The 27,319-nt window shown below is 37.8% G+C and overlaps 2 protein-coding genes across 3 annotated transcripts in view; both read left to right on the forward strand.

The window, feature by feature from the left end:
- Positions 1–27,319, forward strand: part of LOC127450354 (gastrula zinc finger protein XlCGF26.1-like) — a 175,374-nt gene that overhangs the window by 42,540 nt on the left and 105,515 nt on the right. The window lies entirely within an intron of this gene.
- On the forward strand, positions 1,758–27,195 carry LOC127450405 (gastrula zinc finger protein XlCGF49.1-like). The gene is made up of 2 exons (XM_051714495.1): positions 1,758–2,029; positions 23,675–27,195. The coding sequence occupies exons 1-2, from the start codon at positions 1,948–1,950 to the stop codon at positions 24,364–24,366; spliced, it is 774 nt and encodes a 257-aa protein (XP_051570455.1). The 5' UTR covers positions 1,758–1,947; the 3' UTR covers positions 24,367–27,195.

Below are 27,319 nucleotides of genomic sequence, written 5' to 3' on the forward strand. Positions count from 1 at the left end.
ATGCATCTTGATAGAGAATCAAGGCTATAGATGATTTGTTTGTTTTAAATAAGGCACTATTAGCAATATTATGTCCATACCAAATGTCCTTAAACACATCATTGGTCAGTAGGCGAGAATTTGATAGTTCATATTGCTTTTTGAAAGCCTCTGATTCAAAAAGGGCATTAAGAGTTTCCTTTATAGGCACGTACTGTGCAAAGCAGTCTTTCCCTGAGTCATTAGTACCTAAATACACAGGCACTGGTTCGACATAATTAAAGCAGTTTTTAAAGACTGTCTTGTGACACTGATCTGTTTGCAAGATGGAATTGCCTGCCTTAAGTATATCGTTCTTTTGGAGTTCCTCAGTTATATTTATTATTGTGTCACTAGACACTCCAAATTCAGACAATCTGTCCTTGAGTTTTAAGAAGACATATGACTGGACCAGATCATGAATTCCTTGGACTTCTTCAACGATGGTCTGAATTACACATGAAGGTAAAAGCTTTGCTTGCAGTTTTAAATAAAACAAAGTCAAATTCTTCAGAAAAAAATCTTCATCTACACTTTCAAGGACCTCACCTGGCTCAGGTCTCTCACTCTCATCTAGAGATGTACAGGGTTGACACTCATGTTGTGATGGGTTTGCAAAAACAGCTTCATGTAGATGCTCAGGTGGACTGTTTTTGTGTGTTCTTGAGATATGAGACGCAAATGTGGATTTAACACTAAATGTCCTCTCACAGCTCTTAAAAAGGCATTTTATTTCCCTGCCCACATCTATATGGTCCTTTAAATGCCTAATTAAGCCCTTCAGACTTGTACATGTGAAATGACAATATTCAATCTGGCAAATCAATGCTGTGTCTGTTTGGTCAAATCTGACACCTCTATGAGACCTATGATACCCCTTATGGTCTCTATATAGATGAGACTTGAATGCTGAAAATTTTGTAAAAGCAGGGGAACAGTCAGGTACACCACAGGTGAAGGAACAGTTTGGAACATTCCTGTGTACTTTCATATGCTGAGTAAAACCTAGAATGGTATTGCTTTCATGCTGACACAATTTACAGTGATACATTTCTCATTTCTATTTAGGTTCTAATTATAGTAAGATAATTATAATTAATATATGGGAACTTTGAGCAGTGAAAGAAATTGAAATCGCAAATCTTTTGCCAGTTATTTCGAAAAAGATACATTCCTACAACATCGATCGCATCAAATTGCTTCACGTTCAATGTAGTTATGATGTAGGCCTCTGTTAAACACTACTTTAACATGCCCTCAGTAAGAAATTTAAACTGGCGAAATAAACGAGAAAATCGCAGCATCCAACCATGTTAACATCTTATTTTCTAATGTTTTCGTCACCCAAACTGACTACAAGTACATATTTACCATGTAGTTTTGTCTCACAAGCACTTCAGTCGAATCAAACTAAAATTCACAGCTTTTTAACAGTTCTGTGTATAAATTTGAAGGCTGCTTACTGGATCAATACAGGTAAACGCCATATTATGTGACTACGCATTACTTAACGGAGAGCTTACGACCTACTAGTTAAGTCTTGCCTTAAGAACAGGTGCAAATAAAGCACTGACTTAGTTACAAACTAACTAGTAGTTACCAAGCCCTTAGTGTGAATTTTACGTCTCAACTTAAGTGAGACTTTACGCACAGCTGGTGCAACCCTACACTGCTCCAGATGCGTTCAGTAGGTGGCGATAATGCGCGGTATTAGTTAGTGATTGGAAGAAGAAGAAGAAGAAGACGAAGACGATGATGATGATGATGATGAAGAAGAAGATTCTCCGCGCTGAAGGAGAGTAAATGTGTGTCTTTCATCTGTTTTATTTCTTCAGTGATTTCACAAGTTTGATTTCCAGTGTTTATTTTCGGCGGGAGAATTGTAAAACTCCAGGAAACAAGTGAAATCTGTGTGACACTGTTGTAAAGATGTTTATTAAAGAGGAGAGTGAAGATATGGCTTATCCAGAAGCATGCAGAATTAAAACCGAACACACTGACGAACAAACAGGTTGGTGTTCATTCTTCATTCTTTACATTCAGACAGTTGAACAGATTTGATGACTGTAGTTATTAAACCAGAGGAGCTGACAAATAACCTTTAAAACACGCAAAGATAGGGGACGATGTGGGAGATGCACCCTTAAGAATAGTGTTCTTCACAAATTAAAAATGATGAAAAGCCGACCCGGTAGCATTCTTAAGAATGTTTCCTTCTTTCTTCCCCCCCCCCCCCTTTTTACTAAATCAATTTACAATGTAATTTTGTATTTTCACAAATGAGATATTGGAAATTTAATTTGAAAATGTTATGATCTATTTCAACCCAAGGAATTGAGAAATTAATACCCTAAGTACAGGCTATACAAAATCAGTATTTTCTATTAGAAAGTGGCTGTCCCAAACCCCTAAATTAAAATGTATGAAATCATCTTTTGTATTTGTTTTCAGTGTTGGTTTTTAATTTATTTTAAAGTGAAAGAAAACAATTTAGATTCTATTATAAAACTAGATAATTTTTTTTTTTTTTTTTTTTTTACTATTGAAACGCAAAGTTTTATTCCACTGGCTGAGCATGATTATCCCTGTCCATCATGGCTGTATGGGCAGTAGTTTAGAGCCCTTCATGTTGAAGAAAATGCACTGCAAAGTGTGAAAAATCTGTGTGTAACTTTAAGAATTGTAAGAGAAAACGTTGCGAACATTTTACAGAGAAATATTGCATTTAGATTTTGAAAAATCGTATAAATTGAACTTTGAAATTTGTAAAATGCATCGTTTAAATTGATTATGTTTTTTTGGGGGGGGGGGTGGACATACATAGACATTTTAAGATGTTTCCAACTCTGAGTATAAACCAGTCTGGTAGAATGGTCCATACACTTAGACACCCATATTTGTAATTGAAGGGGTGTCATAATATCAGTAGACTACTATGAATTAAGATTGAATGATTCCACTCATTTTGCCTATAGGTTATAAAGAATAGTGAAGATGTTTGAAATGTACATCTAAGGCATGGAATTATTAGATAATAATAATAATCCCATGATTAACGAAAATAATAAATTATATAATAACACAATAATAAATGAGTGGTCCACCGATCAGGAAATTTGAGGCCGATACCGGAGCTGCTGAATAGCGGTGCAGGAAACACTGACTTATAGACATAAAAACTTGTAATATCCAACATCAGGGATGCTCCGATCAATCGGCCACCGATCGGTATCGGCCGATATTCACGTCCTATGACTCGATCGGTGATCGGTAATTTGGTCGATTGCGTAAACTGATCGCTCATGTTGCAAAAGACACGGAGCTCCTTTAAGATTTCAGCAGCACTGTCATGGCATGACGGAGTGTGGGGGATACTGGCATAGAGTTGTAAGACTACAAACTTGATTTAGCAGTTAAGAATAATGCAGTGGGAGTGGTATGGCAAATATGAAAAGTTTGTGTACTGTACTGTTAATGTGCAGTTTCACACGCGACAAGGCAAAGGGAAAACAGCACGAGCTGTGAAACAGTCCTTATCATTCATGGCATCAGCTTCTCTGTCTCCACCGGGCATAGGCATCTCAGTAATAACACGAGTTACAAGACGTGGTGTAATTCAAACCTCTTCATTAAATATCTCTATTAACTATTAATAAAATCATCCAACTAAATGAAAAGGCAGGGAAGGAATTTATAAATATAATAATTCTTTATACAATATTAAGATAGCATAAAATAATGTATTAATTATAATGCAAAAATAAAATAGAAATAAAATAAGGAATAATAATTATTAGGCTATATGAAATAATGACAATGAATAATTAACCAAATATGTCACATTAAGTTTAATTGCACCTATGGGTTATCAGTTTGTCTTTAGTTTGACACTAAACTTACTTTTTAATAGGGTTATCTATCTTAATGTTTTGTTAGCCTATAATTGTTTGAAAGTCTTATTAAAAAAAGCTTTTTTAGTGTGTGCACCATAGAGACTGAGAAGGACCTTTTGAATCTGCCTATTTGATCCAATTATTTAAAAAGTCCACTGGAAAACGATTTTGCCCAATTTGCAATCACAACATGTCCATTAATGTAATTCCTTGGAGTGAGAGTGGAATGAGTAGTGCAAAATTCAGAGCTCTTCAACACAATAGCTGCAGTTTTTTCCTAACTGAATATTATACAAGGAGAAAAAAATGAAAACGAGAAATAAATGAACACATTCTTATCCTGCTGTTGAAAATAATCCAGAACGCGTAGGTTGCCGCATATAGTTTTAATTTTATAATTAGCCAGCAATCTAGTAATAGCTGTGTGCTGCTTTATGAAAAAGATTTTTTTTAATCAATGTGTGTTTAAATGTGATTGGAGTTCATACAATTATTTTAAATGTAAATTCATCATCTTGACTAGGCATTAAATATAAAACATTGGTATTTTAACTGTAAATGGAGGAAAAACAGTGTAAATAGCTTGCTAATGGTTCTTATATATATATATATATTTTTTATCCCCTTTTCTCCCAATTTGGAATGCCCAATTCCCACTACTTAGTAGGTCCTCGTGGTGGCGCGGTTACTCAACTCAATCTGGGTGGCGGAAGACAAGTCTCAGTTGCCTCCGCTTCTGAGAATGTTAATCCATGCATCTTATCACGTGACTCGTTGTGCATGACACCGCGGAGACTCACAGCATGTGGAGGCTCATGCTACTCTCCACGATCCACGCACAACTCGCCACGCACCCCATTGAGAGCGAGACCCACTAATCGCGACCACAAGGAGGTTACTCCATGTGACTGTACCCTCCCTAGCAACTGGGCCAATTTGGTTGCTTAGGAGACCTGGCTGGAGTCACTCAGCACACCCTGGATTTGAACTTGCGACTCCAGGGGTGGTAGTCAGCGTCATTACTCGCTGTGCTACCCAGGCCCCGCCTGCTAATGGTTCTTAAGTGTTTTTGTATTGTTCACCTCTTGCATATGACAATTGAACTATTATAATACCTGGCTAGGTAATTGGAAATTTCATCAAAGCGCTTCTTCACTGCAGTTTTTTATTGTATTAGCTGATATTTTCTCTGAGAAGAGCATTTTTTTCCTGTGCCAGCGGACACAGATCGTTTAAAAAGGCTTGTTTAGAGGGGGGCCTGGGTAGCTCAGTGGTAAAGACACTGGCTACCACCCATGGAGTTCGCTAGCTCGAATCCCAGGGTGTGCTGGGTGACTCCAGCCAGGTCTCCTAAGCAACCAAATTGGCCCATTTGCTAGGGAGGGTAGAGTCACATGGGGTAACCCCCTCGTGGTCGCTATAATGTGGTTCGTTCTCGGTGGGGCGAGTGGTGACTTGAGCGTGGTTGCCAACATGTGCTGGAAGGTCTACAGCACATGTTGGCTGGGTGCAATACTGCGATAGATTATAAAAATGTCTTAAAATTGACATTCCTAAAATCTTAAGTAGAAATATGAAATTTCTTCAAATTAGATGTAGAATTAATGCTGATACCTCAACTGGCATGAGTAAGCTAAAATCATATAACACGTTCAAGCAATTGGCCTTCTTCATTTCAAAAAGCCCTTTCAGGATAGGCCATGGATGTTCAGGTGTTGAACTGCTGCTTGAGGCATACTCCACATCCGTGATGATTATTAAAAGCAGTTGGTGTCACTCAACCGGTCAGCTGCCGTTCAAGATTTCAGTGCTTGTTTTGATTTGATGGGAGTCACGAGACTCTCCCTAGCCATTCACTTTGATGGATACAAATAAAAACAGATCAAGAAAGTAGCGAAAAGAGACAGTGGGAAAGTAGCGCAGTAAAAGTACAGTTACAGCCCTTAAAATGTACTCAAGTAAAATTATCCCATTTTAAAACTACTCAAAGTAAAATTCTTGGAAAAAAATACTTAATTACAGTAACGAGTGTATTTGTAATTCGTTAATTTACACCCCTGTGTACAGATGATTATTGTCCTCACCCAAATTTTTTGAGGAGGGACTACCTCTTTTGCCTCCTCGGAGAAAACACCACCGAATGATGTGCTTTTTAGAAAATGTAGTGGCCAGATAAAAAGTACATTAAAATGATTGTGATATTCATGATATTTTTTTAATTGGATATGGCCTGCAGAATCATTGCGATGATATCTCAGCCTTGTACAACCTTGTACAGCCCTGTACAACATGTGCTTGTTCTTTGCAGGTGACATGTGTTCACTTTGTTTTGGAAGGAAATCACTCTTATAGTTCTAGAAAAACATCCCTCCTCCTTCAACCTCCCATACACTGCCTGCTCATCTGCTTGAGGAGCGAGTGAGACACAGATGCCTGTTATCGTAGGCCATATCTTGCTCGGAAGGTTTTAAACATTAAGATAGACATTTCAGAAAGTTAAATACAGGTGCATCTCAATAAATTAGAATGTCGTGGAAAAGTTCATTTATTTCAGTAATTCAACTCAAATTGTGAAACTCGTGTATTAAATAAATTCAATGCACACAGACTGAAGTAGTTTAAGTCTTTGGTTCTTTTAATTGTGATGATTTTGGCTCACATTTAACAAAAACCCACCAATTCACTATCTCAAAAAATTAGAATATGGTGACATGCCAATCAGCTAATCAACTCAAAACACCTGCAAAGGTTTCCTGAGCCTTCAAAATGGTCTCTCAGTTTGGTTCACTAGGCTACACAATCATGGGGAAGACTGCTGATCTGACAGTTGTCCAGAAGACAATCATTGACACCCTTCACAAGGAGGGTAAGCCACAAACATTCATTGCCAAAGAAGCTGGCTGTTCACAGGGTGCTGTATCCAAGCATGTTAACAGAAAGTTGAGTGGAAGAAAAAGATGCACAACCAACCGAGAGAACCGCAGCCTTATGAGGATTGTCAAGCAAAATCGATTCAAGAATTTGGGTGAACTTCACAAGGAATGGACTGAGGCTGGGGTCAAGGCATCAAGAGCCACCACACACAGACGTGTCAAGGAATTTGGCTACAGTTGTCGTATTCCTCTTGTTAAGCCACTCCTGAACCACAGACAACGTCAGAGGCGTCTTACCTGGGCTAAGGAGAAGAAGAACTGGACTGTTGCCCAGTGGTCCTAAGTCCTCTTTTCAGATGAGAGCAAGTTTTGTATTTCATTTGGAAACCAAGGTCCTAGAGTCTGGAGGAAGGGTGGAGAAGCTCATAGCCCAAGTTGCTTGAAATCCAGTGTTAAGTTTCCATAGTCTGTGATGATCTGGGGTGCAATGTCATCTGCTGGTTTTGGTCCATTGTGTTTTTTGAAAACCAAAGTCACTGCACCCGTTTACCAAGAAATTTTGGAGCACTTCATGCTTCCTTCTGCTGACCAGCTTTTTAAAGATGCTGATTTCATTTTCCAGCAGGATTTGGTACCTGCCCACACTGCCAAAAGCACCAAAAGTTGGTTAAATGACCATGGTGTTGGTGTGCTTGACTGGCCAGCAAACTAACCAGACCTGAACCCCATAGAGAATCTATGGGGTATTGTCAAGAGGAAAATGAGAAACGAGACCATAAAATGCAGATGAGCTGAAGGCCACTGTCAAAGAAACCTGGGCTTCCATACCACCTCAGCAGTGCCACAAACTGATCACCTCCATGCCACGCCGAATTGAGGCAGTAATTAAAGCAAAAGAAGCCCCTACCAAGTATTGAGTACATATACAGTAAATGAACATACTTTCCAGAAGGCCAACAATTCACTAAAAATGTTTTTTTTTATTGGTCTTATGATGTATTCTAATTTGTTGAGATAGTGAATTGGTGGGTTTTTGTTAAATGTGAGCCAAAATCATCTCAATTAAAAGAACCAAAGACTTAAACTACTTCAGTCTGTGTGTATTGAATTGATTTAATACACGAGTTTCACAATTTGAGTTGAATTACTGAAATAAATGAACTTTTCCACAACATTCTAATTTATTGAGATGCACCTGTATGTATACAATCAGGGTTGGACGGATTACTTTAAAGCAGGGGTTTTCAAAGACAGTGAAGTTGTAAAATAAGGGACACTCAGATTGGGGGGCACTCAGATTCCTGACCCATGACTTATAAAAAGATCTTTTCGTTTTTTTTTTTATATATATATACACTGGCAGCCAAAAGTTTAGAATAATGTACAGATTTTGCTCTTATGGAAAGAAATTGGTACTTTTATTCACCAAAATGGCATTCAACTGATCACAAAGTATAGTCAGGACATTAATAACATGAAATATTACTATTACAATTTGAAAACAATGTTCAGAACTTCTTAAACTACTTCAAATAGTTATCATCAAAAAATCCTCCATGTGCAGCAATGACAGCTTTGCAGATCCTTGACATTCTAGCTGTCAGTTTGTTCAGATACTCAGGTGACATTTCACCCCACACTTCCTGTAGCACTTGCCATAGATGTGACTGTCTTGTCGGGCACTTCTCACGCACCTTACAGTCTAGCTGATCCCACAGAAGCTCAGTGGGGTTAAGATCCATAACACTCTTTTCCAATTATCTGTTGTCCAATGTCTGTGTTTCTTTGTCCACTCTAACCTTCTCTTTTTGATTTTCTGTTTCAAAAGTGTCTTTTTCTTTGCAATTCTTCCCATAAAAGGCCTGCACCCCTGAGTCTTCTCTTTACTGTTGTACATGAAACTGGTGTTGAGCGGGTAGAATTCATTGAAGCTGTCAGCTGAGGACATGTGAGACTTCTATTTCTTAAACTAGAGACTCTGATGTACTTATCCTCTTGTTTAGTTGTACATCTGGTCTTCCACATCTCTTTCTGTCCTTGTTAGAGCCAGTTGTCCTTTGTCTTTGAAGACTGTAGTGTACACCTTTGTATGAAATCTTCAGTTTTTTGGCAATTTCAAGCATTGTATAGCCTTCATTCCTCAAAACAATGATTGACTGATGAGTTTCTAGAGAAAGCTGTTTCTTTTTTGCCATTTTTGACCTCATATTGACCTTAAGACATGCCAGTCTATTGCATACTGTGGCAACTCAAAAACAAACACAAACACAATGTTAAGCTTCATTTAACGGACCAAATAGCTTTCATCTATATTTGATATAATGGCAAGTGATTTTCTAGTACCAAATGATCAATTTAGCATGATTACTCATGGATAAGATGTTGGAGTGATGGCTGCTGGAAATGGGGCCTGTCTAGATTTGGGCTATATACTGAATACTTTGTCTTATATGTATTCAGTAAAGTACTCTGAACACGTCACATAAAAAAGTAACGTATTCAAAATACAAGAATACTTTTAAAATACATATTTATAAAGGTAAGGCACAATTGGAGGAATTAAGGGTGATATGTCATTATTATCTTATCTGAAGTGAATCTGAATATCTAGTTTCTTTAAATTAGATTAGAGTTGGACACTAATGTTTTTATGGAAGGCAGAAGACAACAACAATATTTTAACATTTTAATCTTTTTCTTAAGCCATTATTTGATTGGACTGTCAAAGAATAATACATTTTGATACAACATTAGGTAAGAAATGCAAATAAACCGTATTTATTTTTGAGATGATAACTGGATGGCATAAAGTAGTGAGGTCAGTGTAGTATATTAATGATTTTTAACTAGGCTTGCTTACATATTTCCATATTAAGGCCAATTGTTTTTTTTTTTAATTTCATATCTCTTTTATTACCAACACTTTTATTTTGGGTGCTTTTGATTCTTTTACTCATCCTTTGTTTTGTTTTTTTGTATGAGATGTTTTTTAAAAAGTGAGAAATAATACTAATATGCCTTTGTTTCAGTATGTGTCATACTGATCTAGTCTTACATATGTCTGTAAGCCACAAATTTTATAGTAGCTATTTGCAAGTTTTTCTGTCGTCGTTTCGACTCTGATCTACTTCAAATCCTTTTCCCTCTTGTAGTCTTTGCAGTTCTTTCTCCCATATTTTACCTATTTATATAATTTTGTTAATAACTGCTATTTCTCAAAAGTCCTTAATCTTGCGTGTTTCTGATGTGGATGTGACTTGCCAAATGCTTATCGTGAGCTGTCCGTCTTTACTCCACCTTTACACAGAAGTCGCATCTGCAGCTGCATAAATGTATTTACACAGCAACAATTGCGGGAAACAATGTATCGTGCGCAAATTTTATATTTATGGAAAGCACGTTGCAGACTGTATTGATACAGCTGACAGCGCACTGATTAAGATGTGCCGGTGTGGTTACCAGATATTAAATCCAGGAATAAAACGTTGCATTTCTATTCTTAAGTGCCTACCATCAGACATTTGGTGATCATGGTCCATTTTTAAAGTATCCCAAAACACCTTTTTCTCCAAATTTGGAATGGCCAATTCCCAATGTGCTTTTAAGTCCTCGTGGTCACGTAGTGATTCGCCTCAATCCGGGTGGCGGAGGATGAATCCCAGTTGCCTCCGCGTCTGAGACCATCATCCCACGCATCTTATCACGTGGCTTGTTGAGCGCGTTGCCACGGAGACATAGTGCATGTGGAGGCTTTACGCCACCCACGTGGCATCCGCGCTCAACTCATCACGCGCCCCACCGAGAACGAACCACATTATAGTGATCACGAGGAGGTTACCCCATGTGACTCTACCCTCCCTAGCAACCGGGCCAATTTGGTTGCTTAGGAGACCTGGCTGGAGTCACTCAGCATGCCCTGGGATTCGAACTAGCGAACTCCAGGGGTGGTAGCCAGCATCTTTACCACTGAGCTACCCAGGCCCCGATATTCTAAGATTTTAACCCACGATTGTTTCAAATTTTCCCAATTTGTTGTGAAAGCTGGCAACACTGCACGCCCCGCTGCTGATCAAAAAGGAAGAGAGAGCGAGTGTGTAACGTGCTCATGTGCACTGTTTAGGAAAAGCTGTTTCTTACTTGATTGGCAATAATTTTTTCTTTAATATCTGTATAAAAGTTTTCTAACAAGATTTTATAAAGTAACTGTATTCTGAATACAGGTGCTTGAAAACATAACGGGGGCTGAATACACCTCATTTTTGTGTTCTAAATACATAACACCATTACATGTATTCTGGTGCAGCCCAACCCTGAATATGATATAGTATCTTATTTAATGTAACTCTTGACAGGCTCAGATTTCTAGAATATCTGTTGTGACTCATGTCTTTTTGTACCTCTCTTATCACCTCAGAGGAAAACTTACCTGCACATGTTTGAGAATACAAAAAGTATTTTTTTTTTTTTAAAAGAATGTGGCAGCACGTGTGCAGAAAATCTGAAAATATGTGGAACAAAATCAAAACATGTCCATTATTGAGAGTTCAACATGATACTGTTTCGACGTGTCTTCATGTGTTTGTGACAAGTGCAGTTTCACTTAGATTTTATCACAAATATAGGCTAAAACAGTTAAATAATCCCATTTTCATAAGGACAAACATACACTTTTAATAAAATAATGCAAAATTCAGTTTTGTATCATTAAAACAATATTTATAGTGGTTAATAACGCACCAGTGTATGACGTATCGCCGAATGAGTCTGTCAGACTGAAGGTTATTGATAATTTACATTAAGTCATTAAGCAGGTGCTTTTATACAAAGCGACTTACAAATACAACAATATCTGCAGTTTCACACAGCCGAATTCTCAAAGTGACTGGAGTAGTATAGGAGCTAGTGTAGAAGATATATATATTTTTAATTATCAAATAGTAAGTGCAGTTATTGTGGATTGGTTAAGTGCTCGTGGAACTGAAGTGTTTTCAGCTGCTGCTTGAATGTTGAGATGGTTTAAGCAGATCATGTTGAGGTTGGAAGATCATTTCACCACAGAGGAACAGAGAAAGTGAATGATCGTGAAATAGACTTTGTGCCTCTTTGCAACGGGACCACAAGGAGCTGCTCGTTCATTGACCGCAGAGAGCAAGAGGGGACATAGACCTGGAGGAGTGAATTGAAGAGGGTGCTGCTATACTAGCTGTCCTGAAGGCCAAAGTCAAATCCTTGAATTTGATGCTGGCAGCTATATGTAACCAGTGGAGTGAAATCAAGAGTGGGTAGACGTGAGCCCTCTTTGGCTGATTGAAGAGCAGATGCACTGTGTGGTGGAAATTCTGTAATAAAGACTGAGGTGCCTTCCTAACAAGTATTAATGAACACATATGCAAGGTGGACTCAAAAACCATACAGAGACTCTTAACTCCGACTGGTAGTGAGCAGTGAGCTTCCAAATTTCTGTAGCTTATATGGGCCCTAGGTGGCAATTGGATTTCATCGTTCAGCATTCCTGATAACAGACTCAATCTCAGCTAATAAATGGTTTCTCTCTGGGGCCAGCCGCCCCCAGCTCCAACCTCCCCAACTTGCCCCAGCCATTTGTAAGATAAGAAGAAAGCAGTCAGGAGTGGTACAATGTTTCCACAGGTGCAGGGAGTGTGAGTTTTAGTCATGCACCCAGAGAGAAACACTGAAAAACAAGACTTCACTCAAGACTTAATGTATGATTGTGATTACACATTACTTAGTATATAGTATTAAAATATATTACACACTGCTATGTCCTGGACCATATTTTGTCTTTACTGCACTTGCAGAAGTATAACCAAGTGAAAAAAACATACATTTTATATACAAAATACACTTATGTTTAAGATACATTCTCTTAAAGCAAGTCTAAATATCTTATATGTTGCTTCTCAAGTAAATGTATCTTGTTTTAAGGATTTTTAGACTATTTTAAATGGAAAACAAGACAAAAACACAATAGGATTTTTTGCAGTGAATTTCTTTACTGAATTAAACTTAATAAAAAAATTTTTTTCCCTTTAATTCAGTGAATGTCATTTAGAGGTATTTTTAAAAGATGATTTTGTCGTATTTATTTGTAAGCACGTTTAATACAACCTTTTAAGTCGGGGGACAAGCTGAATAATTGGTTAAGAGCTAATGATTAATCATTGCAATAATCGTCAAATAGTCAAATAATCATTCTAATAATCGTTAGATTAATTGATGATCAAAATAATCGTTAGTTGCAACCCTTACTGTCCAGCATATTCAGACAGGAAAGTTCTACTTTTCCTGATGTTGTAAAGCGCAAACCTGCAAGACTGGGTGGTTGATGAGATGTGGGCAGTTAAATTAAACTGGCTATCTACCAGGTTCCAAGCTATCCTGGTTGGCGTTAGTGCAGTTGAACCAAGATGAAGTGAGGTTGTGGTCAACAGACAACTTGGCTGGGATGGTGAGGAGTTCTGTCTTGGCCAGGTTGAGCTGAAGGTGACGCTACTTCAACCATGACGAAATCTCGAGCAGGCAGAGATATAAGCCGAGGCGGTGGGGTCGTCAGTCTGGAACGGCAGGTAGAGCTGCGTATCATCTGCACTGCAGTGGTAAGAAAAGCTATGTGTTGTAATAGATCTGAGTGAGATAGTGTTGATCGAGAAGAGGATGGATCCAAACACTGATCCCTGAGGAACACCAGTGGTCAGTAGGGCTGGGTTATATATATTGAATATTAACGATATAATCAAGGTCATTTTATTGACTATGTAAAATTGACCAATATCGTGAATATCGCAGTGATTTTAATGTGCTTTCATTTAGCCATTAAGTTTCATAAAGAGCACATCAGTAGACTAATTTCACAATCCTTCAGGGCTGCACAATTAAACAAAGTAACATCAAAATGGCAAGTTGGTCATATGTGATTATTAATCCACAAAAGGCTGTGATTTAAAGACAGATAAACAAGGTCTGTGTGTGATTCAGAACAAACCAGTGACTGCACATGCATGGCGGCGATCTCAGATCAGTTCACATTGTGGCGGTATGGAAAACCGCACACATGCAGGTACATTTGCACCTGTCCTTAATCACCTTGATTGGTGACTCTCTGGAGAATCTGGTGGTTCACTGTGCAGCAGACAAGTCAAGGAGGATGAGGACAGATAATTTGGAGTTTGCTCTCATCAGTCATAGGGTTTCAGCTACTGACAAGAGGGCAGTCTTTGTCAAGTGCCCTTTTTGAAGCCAGCCTGATGTCTGTCGAGTAGGTTGTTCTATGAAAAAAGCAGACATCTTGTTGAATACAACCCTCTCAAGAGTTTTAGCTAGGAAAGGTAGGAGAGAGACCGGTCTATAGTTATCGACTTCTGTGGGGTTGTGTTGTTTTTTTGAGCAGTGGGGTACCTCGAGCCTGCATGAATGTGTTGGGAAAGTTTCAGTTGTAAGTGCTGTAATGGTGATGTGTGCACGTGTGGGTAAGATCGTTGGAGAGGCAGCTTGCAGAAGATGGGAGGAGATATGTTCAAGAGAACTGGTGGTAGCACAGTTAGAAAGAAGCACTTTGGAGATATCTGTCTCAAGAGAGAGGAGAGAAAGGAAAACAGAGGATGGGAAGTAGATAGAGGCGGTTGTGGTTGTGTGGGTTAGAACAGTGTTTCCCAACCTTTTTTCTGCAACGGCACACTTTTTACGACTACAAAATTCTATGGCACACCACTAATCCACATAGGCTAACCATCGTCAATATTTTTCCTTTTCAAGAACTTGTCCATGTTTTCTGTCCGTCTTAGTAGCGTGTTTACTTGTAATGTTTGCAATTCGGCTATGCAAAAAAAAAAAAAAAAAAAAAGTCACATAGGTAGGCTACGCTGTTTGAGGTCACAGGTGGCAAGAGCGCTAAATGGGTAATGAAAAAACAACAAATTTGTTTCTTTTCTAATCTGTAGATTTGTTCTTGCAATGCCACAACAAATTACAGGGATGCAAACTCATGAGGGGCGAAAAAGGTAAGACAATCACTGGTCCACAAATGTTTTTTCTGGGGATATTTTTTTTAAAGAATAAGATAAAAGCATCAATTCCAGCTATTTTAGTGATTCAATTTTATTCAAGTTTACAATTGTGCAGAATTAGCTGCAAAATAAAGAGTATTTTGGTGAGGCTTGCTTCTGTTTCACAAATTTGTTCAATTTTATTAACTGATTAGTTCAGTGACCCCTTCTGGAAATGTCACTAGGTGGCGACAAACGAGCGTCTTATGTGCTATGAGTGAGTCAGTGAATCATTTTGAGTCATTCATGACCTAAATCTACCAAGACACTTTATAGTGTTTAAGCATTAAAAGAACAAAGAAGATCTATAGTCTTCCTTCAGTCTGAGCATTATTTTTCATCCAAAAAGACAACAATAATAGTCTAATAATAGTGAGCTTCAATAACGTCCTTACCTTCTCCTTTATTAAAACTTGCATGGCTACAAATCTGTTGACTTCATTATAAGAATTATAAACACAAAGCAGATCTACGGTATCATTTTCCTACAGATTTAAACTGCTGAGCATGGCTTTTATCAGAAAAGACCACAATAATAGACAAATAATAATAATTTTGAGTTTCGATAATATTCTTTCATCATTGTAAAGCACATTTCACATGAGTTGAGTCGAGGCATCAACACTCCGTTCAGCGCCAGCGTCAATGCTGCATTGCTCTCCACATGACAAGAGTTGCAAAAAGCGTCACAGAGGGGCGATTTTACGAGTTTGCCACGTAAAAAAGCAGGAGGTGTGCACAATAAACATTGAAAACATGTATTTGGAAGAGAGAAAAAAGCTTGCAGTTGCTTTGATAGTAGAAAGTAATAAAAGGACTCGTTTATGTTTAGGTCTAAGCGTTTTCTTGGTGAATTTAAATTAGTTCAATAACTGGGGTCTCTGATGTTCGTAAATGATGAGGTAATATTTAATTAAAAGAAATTATGAGACATTCAATGTCTCTTCACAAATTTGGACAGTTTTTAAATATTTCTTGTTGCTTAGTACTCTCAAAGACATTATTGGTGAAGCAAAAACTTGTGTGTGAAAAACACTTTGGTGTGGCATCACTTCATAGACTTCAATGTATTCTGCAGCGCTCACGTGAGTCATGTGAAAGACCCTTAACGCATATAAATATCAGTCACTTTTGCACATTAATCATTGCTCATCACAATCACAAAAGTGACCAATTATGGTTTCAAAACGGCGAATTTCTCCGAAAGGTGAGGAGTTTGGATCCCTGAATTTTTTTTTTTTTCATGCATTTATTTATTTTGTGGAATTTAATAATTTTCCACGGCACACCGGCTGGGAAACACTGGGTTAGAGAACTAGCTGCTGATGCTTTGTCAGTTAAAAAAACACCTGTCCCCTTGACCCTATCCCCTCCACTCTTCTGCAAGCTGCCTCTCCATCGATCTTACCCACACTCACACAGCACATCTGGTCTTCAATCAGCCAAAGAGGGCTCACGTAACTCCAATCTTGATTTCAATCCACTGTTACCTTTTAGCTGCCCACATCAAATTCAAGGATTTGTCTCTGACCTTCAGGAGAGCCAGTGGAACAGCACCTTCTTCAATTCACTCCTCCAGGTCTGCATCCTAACTCGCTCTCTGTAGTCAATGAACGAGCGGCGCCTGGTGGTCCTGTCGCAAAGAGGCACAAAGTCTATTTCACGATCATTCATTTTCTCTGTTCCTCTGGTGGAATGAGTTTCCAACCTCCACACAATCTGCTGAAACCATGTCAACATTCAAGAACCAGCTGAATTCCATGAGCACTTAACTAATCCACACTATTTGCACTTATTATGACAATAAAGACCAAAGTATGCTTCGGTTTTGACGCAAATGCTGAGCATCTGCATACAGCTTGAATGCACACCTTTCAGAGTATACTTAATTTGACTGTGCATACACAGGCAGTTGGGGCATGTGCACTACGACTGCTCTGGGACACCAAACTATTTATCTTCAGGAGTTTAGACACATAAAGATGTCTTTTTATTCCATCAAACTCAAGTTATACAAATGCAGGTATCTCCGGACCTCCTCACACGCGTTCTTGATGTGCACATCCACTGCACTGTAGAGACATGCATAACTTGAATTAACATAGGCAAAACAACTTTTTTTTTTTACCTTTTAGTACATAAAATATTATATAAAAATCAATACTTGATTTCTTCAATTACATTGAGGGTCACTTCTGTTGCTTTTCATTCATATTTTCTTTTTAGACTTGATGGAAATGAAATGAAGGAGAAACATCAGTATCAGAATCCTTATTTCATAACTGGAGAAAAATATTTTACTTGCTCACAGACTGAGAAGAATTCCTCACAAAACAAAACTCAAGCCAAAAATTCCTTCACCTGCCCTCAGTGTGGAAAGAGATTTGCACGTAGAGGAGACCTTCTGAATCACAGAAGTCTTCACAATGGAATAAGCCCTTACACATGCCATCAGTGTGGAAAGAGTTTCACACAGAGGAAAAGTCTTAACAGACACACAAAAATTCACACCAGAGAGAAACCATTCACCTGCCTTCAGTGTGGTAAGAGTTTCATGTGTAAAGGACACCTTAATGAGCATATGAGAAATCACACTGGAGAGAAACCGTTCACATGTCCTCATTGTGGCAAGAAGTTCATACAGAAAGGAAATCTTAACATGCACATTAAAATTCACAATGGAGAGAAAGCTTTCACATGCCTTCAGTGTACAAAGTGTTTCACACAGAAAGGAAGTCTTAACAAGCACATGAAAATTCACACTGGAATGAAGCCTTTCACGTGCCATCAGTGTGGAAAGTGTTTCACTAATAGAGGAGGCCTTAAGGATCACATAAGATATCACACTGAAGAGAAGCCATTCACATGCCATCAGTGTGGAAAAAGTTACATGAGTAGAGGAAACCTTCATACTCACATGAGAAGTCACACTGGAGAGAAGCCTTTTGTATGCTCTCAGTGTGGGAAGAGTTTTTTGCATAAAGGATGTCTTGACATTCACATGAGAATTCACACTGGAGAGAGGCCTTACACATGCTTTCAGTGTGGAAAGAGTTTCATTCAGTCAAACGCCCTAAAACAACATGAGACTGTGCATACTAGAGAGAAGTCAAAACACCGTCCTTAATGTTGGAAAAAAATTCTGCCAATCAAGGTCTTTAAGACATCTTCGAAAAAGTGTAATTTTTTCAGAGTAATTTGCAGGTAATGGTGTGTCACTGGTAGTGTTGTCAAAAGTACCAGTAATTCGGTACCAAGTCAGTACTAAAATAAAAAATATATAACAATACCAGTGTTTCTGCAGTAGTACCAAGCACCGACTATCCAGTACCAGCACGCAATATGACTGACACACTGACAGCTTTAAAATGCTCACAGGCTTAATTTGAACGCGTGCTTTAATTTGAACTCTTTTTACACTGAAATGGGCAATTAATCCAAGTAATGTCCTAATGTGATTTATTAAACTGCTGAAGGCTGCAATCTTAGTGTAGATGAGCTGCGTACTTTAAATTAATGTATTAATCTGACCACTCATACTCTGGAAACTCCACAGACATTGAGAATCATTCACATTGTTTGAGATGTCAAAGCAGAGCACTAATCCACTGTGAACCACGCAGCACATGTAAAATATATATTTATATAATTAAATCACAACATTGCACTTTAATCTGAACTCAACTTTATTTATATATGTATATACAGCTCTGGAAAAAAATTACGAGACCGCTGCAAAATGATAAGTTTCTCTGGATTTATATTTATATGTATGTGTTTGACTAAGATGAAAATTTTTATTTTATTCTATAAAGTACTGACAACATTTCTCCTAAATAAAAATATTGTCATTTAAGAGCATTTATTTGAAGAAAATGACAAATGGTAACCAATAATCCTCTCAGCAGTCCGAATTGTCCTTTGTAGTCTTCTGATGTCTGATTTCGTAGCTGAACCAAACCAGACAGATATTGAAGTGCAGAGGACAGACTCAATGACTGCTGAGTAGAACTGTATCAGCAGCGCCTGTGGCAGGTTGAACTTCCTCAGCTGGCGAAGGAAGTACAACCTCTGCTGGACCTTTTTCACAATGGAGTCAATGTGTGTCTCCCACTTCAGGTTCTGTGAGATGGTACTGCCCAGGAACCTGAATGACTCCACTGCTGCCACAGTGCTGTTTAGAATGGTGAGGGGGGGTCAGTGTTGGGGTGTTCCTCCTAAAGTCCAAAATCATCTCCACCGTTTTGAGCGTGTTCATCTCAAGGTTGTTTTGATTGCACCAGTCAGCCAGCTGTTCAACCTCCCTTCTGTATGCAGACTCATCGTCATCTCGGATGAGGCTGATGACAGTGGTGTCGTCTGCAAACTTCAGGAGCTTGACAGAGGGGTCCTTGGTGATGCAGTCACTGGTGTAGAGGGAGAAGAGTAGTGGGGAGAGCACACATCCCTGGGGGGCACCAGTGCTGATTGTACAGGTGCTGGAAGTGAGTTTCCCCTGTCTCACAAGCTGCTGCCTGTCCGTCAGAAAGCTGTTAATCCACTGACAGATAGACATGGGAACAGAGAGTTGGTGTAATTTATTCTGGAGTATAGCTGGGATGATGGTGTTGAAAGCCGAACTGAAGTCCACAAAAAGGATCCTTGCATATGTTCCTGGTCTGTCCAGATGTTGCAGGATATGATGCAATCCCATGTTGACTGCATCATCCACAGACCTGTTTGCTTGATAAGCAAATTGAAGGGGATCTAGAAAATGTCCAGTGATGTTCTTCAGGTGGGCCAACACCAGTCTCTCAAATGATTTCATGACCACAGACGTCAGGGCGACAGGTCTGTAGTCATTAAGTCCTGTGATCTTTGGTTTCTTGGGGACAGGAATAATGATTGAGCGTTTGAAGCAGCTTGGGGCTTCACACTGCTCCAGTGATCTATTGAAGATCTGTGTGAAGATGGGGGCCAGCTGGTTACCACAGGATCGAAGACACGCTGGTAAGACGCCATCTGGGCCTGAAGTTTTCCTCCTCTTTTGTTTCCGAAAGACGTGGCTCACATCATCTTCACAGATCTTAAGTGCAGGTTGAGTAGCAGGAGGGGGGTTGTAGGAGGTGTTGGTGTTTGTGTGAAGTGAAGGTCAGAGTGGGTGAAGTGAAGGTCAGAGTGGGTGTGGGGTGTGAGATTGGGCCTTTCAAATCTGCAGTAGAACACATTCAGGTCGTCAGCCAGTTGTTGGTCCGCCACAGGGTTGGGGGTAGGAGTCCTGTAATTTGTGAGTTGTTTCATGCCACTCCACACTGATGCAGGGTCGTTAGCTGAAAACTTGTTTTTCAGCTTCTCAGAGTATCTTCTTTTAGCCACTCTGATTTCCTTGTTCAGTGTGTTCCTGGCCTAATTGTATAAGACTTTATCCCCACCCCTGTAAGCATCCTCTTTGGCCTGACAAAGCTGCCTGAGCTCTGCTGTAAACCATGGTTTGTCATTGTTGAACTTTAAATAAATCCTAGTAGGAATGCACATATCCTCACAGAAACTGATATATGATGTAACAGTATCTGTGAGCTCGTCCAGGTCTGTGGCTGCAGCCTCAAAAACACTCCAATCCATGCAGTCGAAGCAGGCTTGTAGTTCCCGCTCTGCTTCATTGGTCCATCTCTTTACAGTCCATACTACTGGCTTGGTTGATTTTAATATCTGCCTGTAGGTTGGAAGAAGATGAACCAGACAGAATAAGGCAAAGAAAACAAGTTCATATTCATTTTTTAACAATACAATACTAATGTTTTAACTTAGGAAGAGTTCAAAAATCAATATTTGATGGAATAACTCTGCTTTCGTGCGTCTTGGCATGCTCTCTACCAGTCTTTCACATTGCTGTTGGGTGACATTATGCACTCCTGGCACAATAATTCAAGCAGCTCAGCTTTGTTTGATGGCTTGTGGCCATCCATCTTCCTCTTGATCACATTCCAGAGGTTTTCGATGGGATTCAGGCCTGGAGTTTGGGCTGGCCAGGGTTTTCCAACTGCACCCACAATCCCCCCACATCTCTACCAATTTTTATTCCTTTTTGTATATTTATATACAGTTTTGTATATAGGCATATACAATAGCCAAGTAAATAATGAGATAGCCTCTGCCACATTTCAAAAAGAAATCTTTCCATGCCCCCCCACCCCAGTACATTTTGGCCACTTATAACAAACTTATTCAGCAATGCGTCATTCACTGGTGCATGATTAACGGCTATAAATATTTCTATCAATAGTATTTTGCATTATTTTTTTATATTAAAAAATTCCAGTTTGCCCATATTTGTGATAAACTTGCATCACATGAGCCAGTCTCTGTCTCTATTTGAAATTGCACCAATATCATGTTGAACCCGTAATGATGGACACATTGTGATTTTGTTCCACATATTTTCTGATTTTCTACCTAAGTGTCGCCACATGAGCTCTGAGAAAATCCTTTATGTATCCTACATGAACTTGTGCGGTTTGGGGTAATTGTCGTGAGAAAATGTGAGCCGCAACAGATGCTCTAAGTGGACGGTTTATATGTCATTTAATTGTCAGCGAGCATCAAAATATCATTCTTGCTTGTGTGTGTGTTTGTGTGTGTGTGTGTGTGTGTGTGTGTGTGTGTGTATATATATATATATATATATATACACACACAAACACTGGCGGCCAAAAGTTTGGAATAATGCAAGATTTTGCTCTTATGGAAACAAATTGGTACTTTTATTCACCAAAGTGGCATTCAACTGATCACGATGTATAGTCAGGACATTAATAACATGAAAAATTACTTAAACTACTTCAAAGAGTTCTCATCAAAAAATCCTCCATGTGCAGCAATGACAGCTTTGCAGATCCTTGGCATTCTAGCTATCAGTTTGTCCAGATACTCAGGTGACATTTCACCCCACACTTCCTGTAGCACTTGCCATAGATGTGGCTGTCTTTTCGGGCACTTCTCATGCACCTTACAGTCTAGCTGATCCCACAAAAGCTCAATGGGGTTAAGATCCATAACACTCTTTTCCAATTATCTGTTGTCCAATGTCTGTGTTTCTTTACCCACTCTAACATTTTCTTTTTGTTTTTCTGTTTCAAAAGTGGCTTTTTCTTTGCAATTCTTCCCATAAGGCCTGCACCCCTGAGTCTTCTCTTTACTGTTGTACATGAAACTGGTGTTGAGCGGGAAGAATTCAACGAAGCTGTCAATTGAGAACATGTGAGCGTCTATTTCTCAAACTAGAGACTCTGATGTACTTATCCTCTTGTTTAGTTGTACATCTGGTCTTCCACATCTCTTTCTGTCCTTGTTAGAGCCAGTTGTCCTTTGACTTTGAAGACTGTAGTGTACACCTTTATATGAAATCTTCAGTTTTTTGGCAGTTTTAAGCATTGTATAGCCTTCATTCCTCAAAACAATGATTGACTGATGAGTTTCTAGAGAAAGCTGTTTCTTTTTTGCCATTTTTGACCTACAAACACAAAAACAATGTTAAGCTTCACTTAACGAACCAAATAGCTTTCAGCTGTGTTTGATATAATGGCAAGTGATTTTCTAGTACCAAATTAGCAATTTAGCATGATTACTCAAGGATAAGATGTTGGATTGATGGCTGCTGGAAATGTTGCCTGTCTAGATTTGATCAAAAATGACTTTTTCAAATAGTGATGGTGCTGTATTTATTTTTTATTTATTTTTTTTTTAACATCAGTAATGCCGTGACTATATTTTGTGATCAGTTGAATGCCACTTTGGTGAATTAAAGTACCAATTTCCTTCCAAAACAGCAAAATCTGTACATTATTCCAAACTTTTGGCCATCAGTGTATGTGTGGCACAATTATTGGCACCCTTTTATTCAATACTTTGTGCAACCTCCCTTTGCCAAGTTAACAGCTATGAGTCCTGTCCTATAATGCCTAATGAGGTTGGAGAACGCATGGCAAGGGATCTGAGACCATTCCTCCATACAGAATCTCTCCAGATCCTTCAAATTCAGAGGTCCATTTTGGTGGACTCTTCAGTTCAGGTTTTCTATGGGGTCCAGGTCAGGGGACTGGGATGGCTTTCTGGAAGAGGCAGTCAGTTTTTGATTTTTTATCTGTCGATATTTGATAGAGTCCATGATGCCATGTATCAGAAAAAGATGTCCAGGACCTCTGGCATAAAAACAGCCCTATAGACAGACATCCTCTTCCAGGCTGATTCTTAACATCTCCAGTTGATTGGAACTACTTAATTATTGCCCTGATGGTGGAAATGCGCATTTTCAGTGCTTTAGATATTTTCTTATAGCCACTTCACATTTGTAAAACTCAACAACCTTTTGCCGTACATCATAACTTTATTCTTTGGTCTTCCCCATTGTGATGGATGACTAAGGGAATTTGTCTTGTGTTTTAACTTATATTTATACCCTTGTGAAACAGGAAGTCATGGCTGAACAATTTAATGTTCCTAGTCACCCAGGTGTACTAAAAAATGTAAAAATATGAATGGCAATATACTTGAGATATATTTTACTCATAAGAATTTCTAGGGGTGCCAATAATTGTGGCAACCATGTTTTGGAGAAAAATATTTCTTTAACTGAGATTTTTCCCTTCAATTATTTTACTTCAATTAAAGGTTCGATTTTTGTGAATATTTTGAATGAAAGATCAAAAGGATAAACAATAGCGAACATTTTTTACAGCCTTCTTTGCTCATATTTACCAAGGGTGCCAATATTAGTGGAGGCAACTGTATATATATGATCTCTGTAGACCTCCATGCTTTTCTTTGATTTTCATTGATATTTTCTGTTTAGACTTGATGGAAATGAAAGAGGAAAATCAAGAACCAATAGAAGTGAAAGAAGAAAGTGAAGAACTGAATGAAGTGGAAGAGGAACAGCAGTATCAGAATCATCATTTCATAACTAAAAAAAGATATTTTAGTTGCTCACAGACTAAGAAGAATTCCTCAAAAAACAAAACTCAAGCCCAAAATTCCTTCACCTGCCCTCAGTGTGGAAATAGTTTCAATCATAAAGGAAGTCTTAGAAGACACATTAGAATTCACACCGGAGAGAAACCTTTCACATGTCCTCAGTGTGGAAAGAGTTTCAGACAGAAACAAAGTCTTCAGACACACATGTTAATTCACACTGGAGAGAAACCTTTCAAATGCCATCAGTGTGGAAAGCGTATAACACGGAAAGAGAGTCTTAAGATACACATAAGAATTCACAATGGAGAGAAGCCTTTCACGTGCTCTCAGTGTGGAAAGAGTTTCGTACGGAAAGGAGATCTTAACATGCACATGAAAACTCACACTGGAGAGAAGCCTTACATATGCCATCAGTGTGGAAAGAGTTTCATACGGAAAGGAGATCTTAACATGCACATGAAAATTCACACTGGAGAGAAGCCTTTCACATGCCTTCAGTGTGGAAAGGGTTTCTGTCGCTCAGATGCCCTGAAAAAACATGAGAGAGTGCATACTGGAGAGAAGCCATAACAACAGACTTAATTTGGGAAAAGTCAAAGAAAAGGGCATTGCCCAGTTGTTGTTGTGAGCAAAACTGAAAGACAAGACAAAAAGAAAAAAAGAACATGAAATAATATATACAGTATAACTCTTAAGACCACTATTCATACAACTTTTCTTTCTTCCAAAATAAGAATTAAGTAAATAAAATAAAATTGAAACTATAACAAAGGCAAAACCATTTGTGTTACAAATATAATTATATATATATATATATATATATATATATATATATATATATATATACACCTTAATCTCAGTTAATCTTCAAAAAACCTCACCAGTTTTGCCCATTTTTTTAAAAAACATTTCTTTTTTACCAGTTTGAACTCTTCTCACTCTTTCTCTAATTTGTAATAGTGCTTTAAATATATTTTAAATACAGGTAGAAATAAACCTTTACCATCAACCATTTTGAAAATATATACTTTTATCATACAAAATAATACTAGAGGTAAATAAATCTTTTTGTGTACAATCACCCCAAAGTATTATGTATAGATGCAATGGAAAATGTATTTAAAATGCAGCAAGCCATTTCGCTATATTGAACCACAAAGAAGCATCACTAGGACAATACCAAAAATAAATGCATAATATTTTCTTCCTCTTCTGAACAAAATCTACAGGAGAAGTCTAATTCAGTGTTTCATTTACATAACATCTTTTTTGTTGGCATTATTTTATAAAATAATTTAAATTGGAAAGCCTGCATTTGTACACTTGATGATGTTTGGTAAAGCATCCAAAAACATAACTTCACGGAATAGATATATCAAAAAGGTCTTCCCAATAATCCCTAAAGCGTTGTGGAGACAAACATAATTTTTTATGTTGTAAGGCAAACTTATATGTCTTTATTAATTTTCAAATTCCTCAGCCATTTATAGTTTTTCATATTTGGACGGCAAGTAATGATAAATTCCTTAGATATTTTTTACTTCTTTTTTCCAGTTTACAGGTATGGCAGATAGTAATTGTCTATAACAAAAACTTGAACATTTCCATATTTCTTTATAAATTCATCATAATTACTGAAAAACAAACCTATTCAACAAGATCATTTATAAAGTAAATATGATTCTAAATAAATATCTCCCAAAATAAACATTGTCCTCCAATTACTATATTCTGATTACACCATAAAAGCTGCTGAAGTATCTCTACGGTTGAATCAGGCCATTATGGCATCTTTAAAGAAAGGAGGAAGATTATGAAAGGGAGATGGTATTGTTTCTACAGACATTCTATCCCATTGAGAAAAAAAAAAAGAGGAAATCATTTACATGATAGATATTGCCAAATTCATACAAGAAAGAATTTAAGATGTGAACCAATTTTGATTTATATTTTGATTCAGTTTTGATATGTCAGTTAGAGTTAGGGTGCTTGAGTCCGGTCTAAAGTCCAACTTTTAATGGACTTGGAGTCATCACAGACTTTCTGAATTTTTACTTGAGCTTGAGTCAGACTCGAGTCCAGCCGAGTCCATGGCATTTGTGACACACTGATAATAAAAGAAAAAGTACAAAATAAAATAATAAAAACAATAAATAAATGAAAGTGTTTCTGTCTGCATGGAGCTGTAGCACCCCTTTATGTCATAGCCAGAATTTGTTCCACCGTGTTAAACATGCACAGGCGGTAAAAGAGCACAGGCTACTGCTTTCCCCTTTGGTGGAAGTGTTTGTGCTCACACAATCAAGCACTTCATTAAGACAAGTCACTCCATCTTGAAGGTCCATAATCACTTAATGAATAAACTGTTTCACTTTTCAAATAGTGTGTTAATTGTTAGTTTTAAAGCTGGAAGCAGCTCTTAACTGATTAAATAAACAGTTTATTATTGATTTACTGTATTTTCAAGGCATTGACGAGCTGCTTAAAATTCCAGCATACTTCCAGTATTCACAAAATGCAACCATCTACAATAAAATATTAGGATATTATGGACAGCAAAATGTTTTGTTTAGAATTTAATCCTATACAGTTTATTATTCGATGGCAGAATTTGTGAATCTAAATTTTATGTAACAAGTTGAATTTAGTTGGTTATGATGTTTTTTTTTTGTTGTTTTTTTTTTTTTTTTAAACCACTGGGTACCTTATTTACTTCATGCTTTTTATATCTTTGACACGTTTTGAAGGACAACTTTGTTAATTGTATGAATCTGTATTACTATGTGCTGTGTTGAATGTCAACAGAACGCAATAAGAAGTGGAGATGTAACTATATAAAAAAAAATCTAGTTCTTTGAGTTTTGTCTTTATACACTTCTAGCACAGGCCTATGCGTTTGTTCTGAAACCACTTTGAAGTTTGTTCAGCAGGATACGAATTACGAGATATTTATATGAAATGCAACAGAGGGATGTTTTTGTTACATGTATATTGACAGATTGTTTTTCTTAGTTGTGAAAAAATAAGCTTAAAGTATTGATGTAGTGGCTCAGTGTGTGTTGCATTTACTGTTACAGTTTGAATTCAGATTCATTCAGACTTTACTTGAATTTGACTCTGCCTGTCACATACTCTTTAAAGCAAACTGAAAGTAATGGTATGAAATTCATAAATTCAAAGAGCAATTACACATTCTATTTAGCAACAAAAAATGTAAATATAATGTATATATACAGTGTCTACAAAAGTCTACACACCTGGTAAAATAGCAGGTTTTTGTTAAAATGTACGAGATGAAACAAGATAAATCATGTTACATCATTTTCCACCTTTGATTCAACTAAAGAACAAAGTGGAAACTTAAGAGAAAAAATAAAAGACAATAACCTGGTTACATAAGTGTGCATACCTCTTAACTGATATTTGATAAAAGAACCTTTTGCTTGTTAAACAGCACCCAGTCTTTTTAAGAAAGAGTCTATTAACTTGATTTGCCAATTTTTGCCACTCTTGCTACAAAGCT

This window comes from Myxocyprinus asiaticus, chromosome 13 (genome assembly GCF_019703515.2).
Source record: "Myxocyprinus asiaticus isolate MX2 ecotype Aquarium Trade chromosome 13, UBuf_Myxa_2, whole genome shotgun sequence".
Classification (NCBI taxonomy): domain Eukaryota; kingdom Metazoa; phylum Chordata; class Actinopteri; order Cypriniformes; family Catostomidae; genus Myxocyprinus; species Myxocyprinus asiaticus.